The sequence below is a fragment of the Macaca nemestrina genome, chromosome 2 (genome assembly GCF_043159975.1).
Source record: "Macaca nemestrina isolate mMacNem1 chromosome 2, mMacNem.hap1, whole genome shotgun sequence".
In the NCBI taxonomy this organism is placed as follows: Eukaryota; Metazoa; Chordata; class Mammalia; order Primates; family Cercopithecidae; genus Macaca; species Macaca nemestrina.
This window is the reverse complement of record NC_092126.1, coordinates 150,322,394-150,335,656: the sequence shown is the minus strand read 5'-3', so window position 1 is coordinate 150,335,656 and position 13,263 is coordinate 150,322,394. Positions and strand designations below refer to the sequence as shown.

General features: G+C 45.3%; 1 protein-coding gene across 7 annotated transcripts in view; it reads right to left on the bottom strand.

Moving 5' to 3' along the window:
• LOC105477709 (autophagy related 7) overlaps window positions 1-13,263 on the bottom strand; it is a 267,730-nt gene that overhangs the window by 69,384 nt on the left and 185,083 nt on the right. Inside the window, exon 19 of one of the 7 annotated variants that reach the window (XM_024791464.2) lies at window positions 12,372-12,916. The exons of the other annotated variants lie outside the window; for them this stretch is intronic. Within the exon in view, the coding sequence (XP_024647232.1) occupies window positions 12,905-12,916 (12 nt within the window). The 3' untranslated portion in view covers window positions 12,372-12,904. Of the gene's footprint in view, window positions 1-12,371; window positions 12,917-13,263 lie in introns of those variants that run through there. 7 annotated transcript variants of the gene reach the window in all.

Sequence of the window (13,263 nt, the reverse complement as noted above, 5' to 3'; positions counted from 1 at the left end):
TGCACTTCACCTGCCACGTGGTGGCACTTAGGTTACTACACACTTGGCAAAGCTGAACTGAACTCAGCTAAGTGGCATATATCCCGGGCACAGATTAACATCTTCCCCTGACCACTGTCTTGCAAAATCAGATGTGCAGTGAAGAGTTCGTAACTGTGACCTGTGCTTATCAAGGAGTTCACGGGATCTACAAAGCAGGGGACCTGAGGCTTGAATGTATGCACAGATATTGAGGGCTCACTGATGTTTTGGGGTTCAACAGAAGTCTGAGGAGATGCAAATGTCTAAATTCACAGCACAGTAACCAAATAGTGAATTGGTATATTATGAAACTGGCACTAAGGTTACATTTAAAAATAAAGTCTTGATTTAGTATTAATATATATTCCCAGTCAGGTTCAGAAATAAATAGAATTTGGAGGCAGAACTGTTGTCTGAATTTGAATAGCACTGTAAATTAGATGACATCACACACAGCACTTAGAAATGACCCTATCTTGGCCAGGTGCGGTGGCTCACACCTGTAATCCCAGCACTTTGGGAGGCCGAGGCAGGTGGATCATGAAATCATGAGATTGAGACCGTCCTGGCTAACACAGTGAAATCCTGTCTTTACTAAAAATACAAAAAAATTAGCCAGGCATGGTGGCGGGCACCTGTAGTCCCAAGCTACTTGGGAGGCTGAGGCAGGAGAATGGCGTGAACCTGGGAGGCAGAGCTTGCAGTGAGCTGAGATTGTGCCACTGCACTTCAGCCTGGGCGACAGAGCAAGACTCCGTTTTAAATAAATAAATAAATAAATAAATAAATAAATAAATAAATAACCCTATCTTAAATTCACTGTCATTGTTTCAAATGTTTTAGTCCTGGACCTTGCCTTTAGGTCAGAAATGGGGTCTCACTCTTCCAGTATCTGAAAGCTTCTAGCCTTATTCTTGGAGAATGGCCTTTCAGGGTTAGTAGACTCAGAACCGAATCCCAGGTTTTTCCATCCGTTCTAAAACATTTGCCAAATTATTTCTCCTCCCTTAGCCTTACTTTCCACATCTTTTTAAGTGGGGATGATATCCATCCCACAAAGTGATGCTATGAAGAACAAATGGGATGATTTGCAGGAAAGACATGTTGCTGTACTTAACAGAAAACAGGTACTCAATAAGTGACAATTTTTTTCCTGGGAAGGTGATAGCAGTCAGAAAACACTATGTGGCTGCTGAACTGGAGGGAAAAACATGCTGGGAAATAGCTATGCTGACAGTGGCAGGAAAAAAACTATCAATGGGAAGAAATAAAACAAGGCCCAAAGTGCTATAATGTTTTATTATTCCTCGCCATATAAGAGGGAGCTGCAAATATTAGTATTTTATGGCTAGATCAGAGGGACAAGTGGCAGTCAGGGCTGAATATCAGAAAGTCACCTAATAGCAGAAGCAAGCAGTCACTGAATGTCAGAAATCATTGGTTAGTCTCACTCACACACACACACACACACACACACACACACACACACACACACACACACAAGTGAAGGGAAAGTATGCTCCTGAAAACTGCATTTGCTTTAAATCTATGTAATATCAGAGAACTCGCAATAGGATTCTAGCTTGAAACCACTGGGAATTTTAAGGATTCCTGATCTTATCAAGAAAAATAAGATTTCATGAAAAACTGTGTGCAAATCAGCGCATTTGGCATTCCAAAGCTCCAGCACAAACACTGAAGCTGTCAGACCAATCACAAAGGCTGGGGTAAAAAAGTCAGTCAAAGACAGCAGTTGAACCATTTTCAAAAGTCCTGGGAGGTAGGCATTTACAGAAAAAGGACAACACAAGCCACCTGCTTGGGGTCTATCATACAATAACAGACATATTAGCAATAAAAAAGAAAGGTAAGATAATCACAGTGGACATCTGTTGCTCTGCTTGCTCAGCCCTTTGATAATCTCACCAGGTTTCTAATTTTTCACCAATTCCTCCCTGGCTCTCAGATCATGTGACTTAGGTGGGGCTATTCCACCCCAACCCTAGAGATAAGAATATATCCCAGATCCGACCAAGAAGAGTTACAGTTCCCCCTTCCCCTACCATAGTGACAGGGTCACTGACGGATGAGTCAAGCAGGACGTTAGCTAGTGCCATTCGGAACAGCACTCTCTTTCCACACGAGTCATTAAGCTTGGGGACATAAGCCTGGCGCTAGCAGTTGCCATCTTGCTAGCAGGAGGCAAAAGCCTGCCTAAAAATGAAGTGATACAGTATCGGGGGAAACCCCACCTCCGATATTTAATGTGGGTTTTTTTCTATTCTCTAAGCATCTTGGCCGGTTTGAGAAATAAAGGGAAAGGTTATAAAAGAAAATTTAAAGCTGGGTATCCGGGGGAGACATCACATGTCAGCAGGTTCCAAGATGCTCCCTGAGCCATAAAACCAGCAAGTTTTTATTAGCGATTTTCAAAAGGGGAGGGAATGGATGAATTGGGTGTGGGTCACAGAGATCACATACTTCACAAGTTAATAAAATATCACAAAGCAAATGGAGGCAGGGCGAGATCACAGGACCACAGGATGGGGCGAAATTAAAATTGCTAATGAAGTTTCAGACACGCATTGTCATTGATAACATCTTATCAGGAGACAGGGTTTGAGAGCAGACAACCTGTCTGACCAAAATTTATTAGGCAGGAATTTCCTCATCCTAATAAGCCTGGGAGCACCACAGGAGACCGGGGCTTATTTGATCCCTTCAGCTTTGACTATAAAAGATGCCGCCCCTACGGGGGCATTCATAGGCCTACCCTCAGGGGCGCATTTTCTTTCTCAGGGATGCTCCTTGCTGAGAAAAAGAATTCAGCAATATTTCTCCTATTTGCTTTTGAAAGAAGAGAAATATGGTTCTGTTCCGTCTGGCTCACCGGCAGTCAGAATCCAAAGTCTTATCTCCCTTGTCCCTTAAGACTGCTGTTATCCTGTTTTTTTTTTTCAAGGTGCCCAGATTTCATATTGTTCAAACACACATGCTCTACAAACAATTTGTGCAGTTAACGCAATCATCACAAGAGTCCTGAGGCGACATACATCCTCCTCAGCTTACGAAGATGATGGCATTAAGAGACTGAAGTAAAGACAGGCATAGGAAATCACAAGGGTATTGATTGGGGAAATAATAAGTGTCCATGAAATCTTCACAATTTATGTTCAGAGACTGCAGTAAAGACAGGTGTAAGAAATTATAAAAGTAGGCCAGGCACGGTGGCTCAAGCCTGTAATCCCAGCACTTTGGGAGGCCGAGACGGGCGGATCACAAGGTTAGGAGATCGAGACCACCCTGGCTAACATGGTGAAATCCCTGCTCTACTAAAAAAATACAAAAAACTAGCCGGGCGAGGTGGCGGGCGCCTATAGTCCCAGCTACTTGGGAGGCTGAGGCAGGAGAATGGCGTAAACCCGGGAGGCGGAGCTTGCCGTGAGCTGAGATCCAGCCAATGCACTCCAGCCTGGGCGACAGAGCGAGACTCCATCTCAAAAAAAAAAAAAAAAGAAAGAAATTATGAAAGTATTAATTTGGGGAACTAATAAATGTCCATGAAATCTTCACGATTTATGTTCTTCTGCCGCGGCTTCAGCCGGTCCCTCCGTTCGGGATCCCTGACTTCCTGCAACAATACAGGGAAAAGCCAGGCAAGAGGGGGAGATGGAAAGTTTGCTATTGACATTTTTAAACACTTGGATCTAATGGAGGTTACGTTAGAACTCTCCATGAGTTTTTCAGGTTCAAGAACAAATACATTCTCATGTTTGCTTAAATCTGTGTGAGAGTCTAACTTCCAAACAAAAGAGTTAGACTGCTACAATACTTTTGTAGAGTTTAATCTTGAAGAAATTATCTAAAAACGGCTGGGTGTGGTGGCTCACGCCTGTAATCCCAGCACTTTGGGAGGCCAAGTGGGCAGGTCACTTGAAGTCAGGAGTTCAAGACCAGCCTGGCCAACATGGTGAAACCCATCTCTACTAAAAATACAAAAACTAGCTGGGCATGGTGGCACATGCCTATAATCCCAGCTATTCAGGAGGCCGAGGCAGGAGAATCGCTTGAAGCTGAGGCAGAGGTTGCAGTGAGCTGAGATTGCAACACTGCACTCCAGCCTGGGTGACAGGGTGAGACTCCATTTCAAAAAAAAAAAAAAAAAAAGAAAGAAAGAAAGAAATCTAAAAAGCCAATCCATGAAGTACTTTTCTGAGTTTAAAAAAAAAAAAAAAAAAAAAAAAAGAGTTGGAATATGTAAGACACTGGGCCTGGGGAGCCACCTGCATTTCTTACACCATTTGACCATCACCTGGGTAATGTAAATGAGACAATGCACAGTGAAAGGAGACTTTCTAATTATTATGGCCCTGACCCCAAGAGTCAAACATTTATTCATTTAAAGTTTCTTATTTTCATCTGCAAAATGGAGAGAGTAAAATTTTTAAAAATGTTTTTACTAAGTGCTGACTACATGCCAGGTGTTACGCTAGGTACTGAGGGTACAAAGACGGCCAAGTCATATTTTTTTTCTCAAGGAGCTCATACATAATGACAATTCAGGTGACAGGTGTGGGGCAGAACCCGGGGAGCCTCTAGGAAGAATGAAGGCTTGAAGACCAACTAGGTGTTTGCCAGGCAGAAGTGTGAGGAGTCCAGAGTGCCAGGGCCAGCCTGAGAGGAAGTTGGGTCCAGCGGTAGGAGCTGTCTGCAGATGCCAAGCTGAAGAGCTGATCTCATTCTGAAGCAAAAGCTAGCCAGCCTTTGGAAGTCCCCAGGTAACGTACTCATATGTGTGTTTCCAAAAGAGCAGACTGGTTGCTATCGTGGAGGGTAGCCTGGAGGGGACAGAGACTAAGGGCTGGGCTTGCTAGGGCCTGCTATAGTCAATGAGAAATGGCTATGGGGAGTTTGATGGAGAAAAGCCAGGCTAGGAGGGAAGTGTCTACAGTTCTAATTCAAAAAACACTGAAAACGAATCCCATGCAGATAACTGGAGAAGAATTCTGGAGAAGGGGACTATCTGCACCTCAAAGCAGAAAGACTGAACAAGAGTAATACGGCAAGAAGGTAATAAATGCTGGTGCCTTCCTCAGACTTGGAGTCCCAGCTCCTTCCAAGTGTTCTCTCCTCAGCCTAAATCCCATTTCCTCTCCTGGCTCAGCTTAGTTCCCAGGGTTCTTCAGGGAAGGCCTCTACTCCATGTCCTCTGGTGGCCCCTGTGGTCCTCACATTATGTCAGCCCACACCTTTTCTTAGACCTGTTCACTGACACACCTCTGAGCCTCAACTTCCCCATCTGTAAAATGGGAATGCTGACATTTACTTCAGGACAAGGAGAAGATGACACATGACAGATTTTGTAGAGCACCCTGCACATAGCCTGGCATCTTATCAGCACCCAATAAGCAGTGACACACCACATAACGACGTTTCAGTCAACAATGGACTGCACATATGATGGTGGCCCCATAAAATTACAAAATCCGTATTTGTATGGTACCTTTGCTATATTTCCATACTCAAATCCTTACTATTGTTTTCCAGTTGTCCACAGCGTTCAGTACAGTCACATGCCGTCCAGGTTTCCACCGTAGGAGCAATAGGCTGGACCATATAGCCTAGGTGTGTAGCAGGCTATGCCACCTAGGGATGTGTAAGGACATTCTATGACATCTGATGAAATTGCCTAACAATGCATGTCTCAGAACACATTCCCTTCGTTAAGTGATGTGTGACTATAGAGGTGCCACACTCCTGCTGAAGATGAAGTAATTTGCACTACTAGAAAACAAAGACATACTTAAACCAAGCAGCAGCTTTTCACGTGCCAGGGATTTCCAGATCTTACGGTTAACTGAATTTCGTTGTAAGCACAAGGTAGAGGCACTTTGTTGGGTAGCTGAAGCATGCACAGCCCAATACACCATCTCTTTTTTTTTTTTTTTTTTTGAGGTGGAGTCTCGCTCTGTCACCCAGGCTGGAGAGCAGTGGCACAATCTCGCTCACTGCAACCTCCACCTCCTGGGCTCAAGAGATTCTCCTGCCTCAGCCTTTCGAGTGGCTGGGATTACAGGTATGTGCCACCATGCCTGGTTACTTTTTTTGATATTTTTAGTGGAGATGGGATTTCACCATGTTGTTCAGGCTGGTCTCAAACTCCTGAACTCAAATGATCTACCCCGCCTGAGCCTCCAAAGTGCTAGCATTACAGATGGGAGTCACCGTGCCCGGCCCCAGTACACCATCTCTAATAGCCTGTAAGACATTAGCTGGGCTGCAGTGGACAGGGCTAGCTGAGAAGAGGAAAGTCAATACTCCTGAGCAGGGACATGCAGCTCCCATCCTACACTTCCTCAGGTGAAAGGCCAAGCATATCATCACTCCTCTAAGAGTATGGAGATGAACATTTTGTCACTGAGGAAAGAAAATCAGTGGACTAACAGGTAGGTTTGTTGGGGGCATGGTTTTATTTTGCTTTTTTTTTTTTTTTTTTTGAGACGGAGTTTCACTCTTGTTGCCCAGGCTGGAGTGCAATGGCACGATCTTGGCTCACTGCAACTTCCACTTCCCAGGTTCAAGCAATTATCCTGCCTCAGCCTCCCGAGTAGCTGGGATTACAGGCATGCACCACTACACCCAGCTAATTTTGTATTTTTAGTAGAGACGGGGTTTTTCCATGTTGGTCAGGCTGGTCTCGAACTCCTGCCTCAGCCTCTCAAAGTGTTGGGATTACAGGCGTGAGCCACTGCACTGGGCCTTATTTTACTCTTAAAGCCAGATCTACAGCTATATTTTGTTTACAGAATTGCCTGCTACCCTTTTCAACCATCCTATCTTCTGTTGACAGGTCAGGACTTGATTCACAATGGGCCTAGCTTAATTGTGTAAATAAGCAAACTCAAGAAGAGATGAGACAGCCATCATGCAACAACCCAACAAGATCGGGCAGCTGTGCACCGCTTCAGCTTTTCCATCCTCAATCTGCCCACACAGAGCCTGGAGGGCCAGAGGGGCAAATGTGCAGCCTACAAACATTACAAAAATACATCAGGTCCACTCGGGGTCACAGTTCCAAATCTATTTTAGACCAAAGATGGTGTCTGTTGAGAGTTTGATGAAACTGAGCCTCCCTGGCTACCCATAATACACACACATGCAACATTTTGCTTATAGTCCCTGGGCCTTCAGGAACCATCCCCATCCCAAGCCCACCTGTGGTCCCACAGGGATTCAGAGGAACAGGTCACAGGGCTTGAAAGAATGAAGGAGTGGGGGATCAAGAGTTCCTCTTTCTAAGGCTGTGTTTTCTCCACGACACAGTTCATAGCATGAATGCCTCCTCTCTGAAGGGATCAAGAGGGCTAATGAACGACATGAAATCCAGAGCCCAAACAATGACCTGTCAGCTTGTCCTCCGTGGCCCAATGCCTAAGTCCCAGTGGCTGTGGAAACCTGCAGAATCTTATGACCTACAAGGTGCTAAGTAAGTAAAAATCAGAGGATGGACTGGGGGCATGGCGTGGGGAGGCATGATCCAGGCCTTGGAAAAAGCCATCAGTTCTTCCAGGGAAGTGGCAGGGTGGCCTGTGCTCTCCCACTGGACTCTACTTACTCCTTCCATCTCATTCTTCACTTATGCAGAGACTGCAGATTCCTCGGGTGATTTGTACCAAATCCAAACGGTAAAAATAATTTGCTAAATACCTTCCTAGATAAATTGAAATCCAAGACCTTTCTGAGCTGTGTCCAGCCATACCTCAAAGGGCGAGCAGGGCTGAAAGTCACGCTCTTCCATAGCTGAATTCCTGAGTCAGACTTCTGCCTGTCAACCTTCTGATGTCACAAGTCAAACTGTGCCATCAAAGGCTGAGTAAGCATCTTTTGGAAATAGAAACTCAACTGTAAGAACACCAGTATTTCCAAACGCAAAACAACTCTGCCCAGTTTCCAAGTCAGCTACTGTATATAAATTTAGCCATGACACTGGAGAAGGAATTCTTTTTAATTCTGTACTACTTTGGCATAAAAAATTTAAAGGTAAAAAGATTAAGTAACAATAATGTACCAGTTACTATCTTAGGCAAGACATATAAAGCAGTAAATAAGATACATAATGTCTTTGCCTTTATGGAGATTATATTTGAATGGGGCTGGGGTGAGAGACAGAACACAAATAAACAATAATTCCAAATGGTGATAAGTGCCACATAGGAAATTGGACAAAGGAATTAAAAAACGGGGCCAGGTGCAGTGGCTCACGCCTGAAATCCCAGCACTCTGGGAGGCCAAGGCAGGAGGATTACTGGTCAGGAGTTCAAGACCAGCCTGGCGAACATGGTGTAACCCCATCTCCACTAAAAATACAAAAATTAGTCAGGCATGATGGCGGGTGCCTGTAATCCCAGCTACTCGGGAGGCTGAGGCAGAAGAATCGCTTGAACCCGGGGGCCGGAGGTTGCAGTGAGCCGAGATTGCGCCACTGCACTCCAGCCTGGGCGACACAGCAAGACTCCGTCTCAAAAGAAAAAAAAAAAAAACAGGCCAGGCGCAGTGGCTCAAGCCTGTAATCCCAGCACTTTGGGAGGCCGAGAGGGTGGATCACGAGGTCAGGAGATCGAGACCATCCTGGCCTACACGGTGAAACCCCGTCTCTACTAAAAAATACAAAAAACTAGCCGGGCGAGATGGCGGGTGCCTGTAGTCCCAGCTACTCGGGAGGCTGAGGCAGGAGAATGGCGTGAACCCAGGAGGCGGAGCTTGCAGTGAGCCGAGATCGCGCCACTGCACTCCAGCCTGGGCGACAGAGCGAGACTCCGTCTCAAAAAAAAAAAAAAAAAAAGAGCACAAAGGCTTATTAGAGAGTTAAACCTGTTGGAAATCACGGAGCTTACAAGCACGGACGCTGCAGTCTAGGCCTCGTGCCTGTGACTACAGTGCTTTTTCCATTACACCATGCTGCCTTCCAGAAGAGTCCCCTAGGAGTTACATTTTTCTCCCACTGGGAGACAAGGCAGTAACTAACTTGGCAGAACAGAAAGAAATGAGTGACTGTTTTGTGTCTCTGCCAAGCAAGTATTCATGCCCTTTGCAATATGACGTGGACACAAAACCAACTGATCTTTAGCAGCTAAGCATTCTAGAATTTGCTGAAGAATTTTCTCACCTTCCCCGTATGGGGTCCAAAATTAAGAGGGGGAGAAACCTATTTATGTCTCATTCAGAATTCAAAAAGCAATAAATCCTTCAAGCCCCTGGCAAGTTTCTTTAATCCACTGTAATCATGTTTCCTTGTATAACAAGTCTTGTGATGTCTGCAGCAGCTTCTCACTAGAGGAACAGCAGCCTGAATGCTGGAGTTCTTCTCATGCCTGAGGGATTATTCCATTTTCCACATTAGGAATAAGCCGCAGACTTTAGGTTCTAAAATGGAGCCAGAAAATGCTGACTAGAATCCAGATGCCCTAAATATAATTAGAGCTAAATTTTACTGCCCTCTGTGAAAGACACAAATGAAAAGAATGTACCAACTCTTAGAGAATATTGATCCAGAGAGCAAAGCTATGAATAGAGCCATCATGGGTTCTGCTGCACTGAGAGGCTCTTAAAGCTAACCAGGGGCTTTCCAATTCTCTCCCCTTCTTCCCATCCTTGGGTTTTTAATTTTTACAGAAGCCAAATATATTAGGGAAGGAAGAGGGGCTACAGGCTTTTTTTTTTTTTTTTTTTTTTTTTTGAGGCAGGGTCTCGCTGTCGCCCAGGTTGGTGTGCAGTGGTGCAATCACTGCTCACTGCAGCCATGACCTCCTGGGTTCAAGCAATCCTTCCCCTTCAGTGCCCCAAGTAGCTAGGACTACAGGTATGTGCCACCACACCCAGCTAATTTTTTTTTTTTTTTTTTAACAGACTTTTTGTAGACACAGGGTTTCACTCATGCTCAGGCTGGTCTCACACTCCTAGCCTCAAGCAGTCCTCCCACTTCGGCCTCCCAAAGTGTTGAGATTACAGGTGTGCACCTGAACTTACAGGCTCATTTTAATAAACCAGGTTTTCACTTAGCTCTAGAACTCTCTGGAGGTGTCCTTACACACACACACACACACACAATTTAGATTTTTAGAGATTGATTTGATAAAAAAAAATGTCTCCTTTACGGCCAATGACTTCTCTCTACATCTTTAACAAGGCTGTGATTGTTGATGACGATGATGATAGATGTGGCATCTGTTGAGTGTTTACTATGTGCCCAAGAACTGTGCAAAGTGCTTCAAATACATTATATTACTTAATCCCAACAGTACCCAAACAAGGTTGTTATTTCCATTTTACAGTAAAGGGGCCAAGTCCTAGGATGACGCTGCAACTTGCCCAAAGTGTCACACAGCAAAGAAGCAGTGGAGCTAGAATTTGAAAATCGGGGGTCAGACTCTAGAACCTATTCAGCAATAAAAGGTTAAAGACCTCTCCCCTCTGCAAAAAGCCACTGCTTCTAGCTACTCGCAATGATTTTCACAGAAATAACTTTCTGTATTTGTCTTTTGTTTGGGGGATATTTAATTAAATTGTATAATTAAAAACAACAAGTCCATCTGGCATTCCCAGGTTTGGCAAGAAACAAGAATGACTGTTGGAAAGCCCAGGCCTCAGCTGGTGGGAGCAGAAGTGTGCTGGGGTCCTAGAAACCAGGCTGCCAGCTGAGAGTGTTCAGCCTCCCGCCATGCTTTACCGAGGGGGTGCAGAGCTAATCAGCTGGGACATTCCATTAATGGAAAGTCAATTAGAAAAGATTTACTGAATACATAATTTTTAAATTTTATTTTGAGATAGGGTCTTGCTCTTTCACCCCGGCTGGAGCGCAGTGGTGCAATCATGGCTTACTGCAGTCTCGACCTCCTGGGCTCAAGCAATCCTCTCACCTCAGACTCCCAAGTAGCTGGGACTTCAGGTGCACACCACTAAGCCTGGCCAATTTTTGTATTTTTTGTAGAGACGGGGTTTCACCATGTTGCCCACGCTGGTCTCAAACCTCCTAGGCTCAAGTGATCCGCCTGTCTTGGCCTCCCAAAGTGCTGGGATTATAGGTGTGAGCCACTGTGCCTGGCCAGTTTTTTTAAAACAGCATACTACACCTGTTGTTTTTCAACTTGCTCTTGTCACTTAAATGATTTAACCATTCCATCTCCTGATATGCTTTCAGGTTTGTCACAAACACCTTTGGCTTTGCCACCATCCTGTCTCCCTGGGACCACCACCTTCTCGTGGAAACTGCTTTTTCCCTCACACCAACCACATTCCTTTACAGACTCTGCCGCTCTAGTCTAACTTGACTGGTCCCAAAACGAGCAAGAGAGCTAGCTGGGCCCAGATATGAGAGTCTGGGATATGAGAAGTCCAGGGTCAGTGTATGCCAGGCAACTGAAGCTATGGATTATGAGGCTCTGGAGCTGCCAGCAGTCACACTTCCTGTCTAGCAGAAGACGCCAGTCTGCAGGGAGAGAACTTGTTTCTATCAGAACTGTAGAAAAAAGCTAACTTTTCTTTCCATTATGTTCAATGCTCCAACACTCCTCCACCTATGGTAATTCAAGGTGGGTTTATGTCACTTGACACCAAGAGTCCTAAATCATTTAAAAATGATGCCAGGAGTAGAGAGTTAAAAGTAACCAAGTCTAAATGCAGGAAGGGCTGACATGAAGTGGGATGGGAGGCCACAAGAAATATACCATCCAGGATGCAGAAATTCCCAAGTGCTGCTACTGCAACAATTGCTTCAACAAGGCTGAAGGTTTAGCAGACCATTCTGAGGAAAGTATCTGATTATTGGGGATCACTGTCTACTTTTTGCAACATTCCATACATTTTGAAGGGAGGCCTCTTCTGCTTTTGGTCAGCAACCTGAGTCCTCTCGAGCTTACAAAGGCTGAATTTTCTGCTGCAAGCTCAAGTCAGTAGTAGTTAGGGAAAGAGTGGGAGTATGACAATGGATAGAAATATCTGAGACAGGACAGGCGCAGTGGCTTATGCCTGTAATCCCAGCACTTTGGGAGGCCGAGGCAGGTGGATCACCTGAGATCAGGAGTCTGAGACCAGGCTGCTCAACATGGCGAACCCCATCTCTACTAAAAACACAAAATTAGCCGGGGGTGGTAGCATATGCCTGTAATCCCAGCAACTCGGGAGGCTGAGGTGGGATAATCGCTTGAACCCGGGAGGCATAGGTTGCTGTGAGCAGAGATCACGTCATTGCACTCCAGCCTGGCAGCAAGAGCAAACCTCCATCTCCAAAAAAAAAAAAAAAAAAAAAAGAAAAAGAAAAGAAAAGAAAAAGAAAAAGAAAAATATCTGAGAGGAGCCAGGGCCCTTGTGTTACATATTTATGTATATTATGATGTTTGGACATCTTTTAAAAAACCTTTCTAGCTGGGGAGACTGCCCCTGGTGGGGTGGGGGGAGGATAGTTAATTCTTAGAGCCAGCAAAGGGCCCAGCCAGGAGTACACTTCTGACATGCGAACTAACCAATTCAGAGCCACACCTCCTCTATCTGGCCGAACACCCAAAGAGGCAAAATTCCTCTGCTTTCATCATCCCAGGGCCAGGTACAGTCAACTAGGGACCACTCCTATAGCTTAGGGCCCCCTGAGATTATTCAAACTAGCCAACCCTAAAGTGTTCACCCTGCCCTGTCTTGCCTTTCTCAAGGAAACCCCCATCATGGCTTTACCTTAATGCTTTCCCCTTGCTCCTGTCTTCTGCCTCCTGACTGCCCTGGTGTCTTTCCTCTGTGGCCCTGCATGGTGTGCCATGCCTCCTGCCTCTAGGACTTGTGACCACGATAAACTGTCTTCCTGAGCCTCTCCTGTGTCTCCTTCTTGTGGCTGCACCTAATGGACCACCTAATAAAAGAACATAAAACAGCCCTTAGCAATGGTGACGAGAGGGCCGTGAACCTTCCAAGGCTTCAGCAGAAGTCCTTAAACTGAGTTCTAGAAGGGTGGCAGAGGCTCGTAAACAGCTCTTGAAGGCAATGGCTTCCAGTTAGAAATGGAAACCTTGAGAGTCGAGTAGGTTTTAATGACCAGATTTCCTCGAGTTATTTGGAGTTGTCCCTTGGACTCAAGAGTCCACATCTTTTTTTTTTTTTTTTTTTGAGACAGAGTCTCACTCTGTCACCCAGGCTGGAGTGCAGTGGCATGATCTCAGCTCACTGCAAGCTCCGCCTCCCGGGTTCACGCCATTCTCC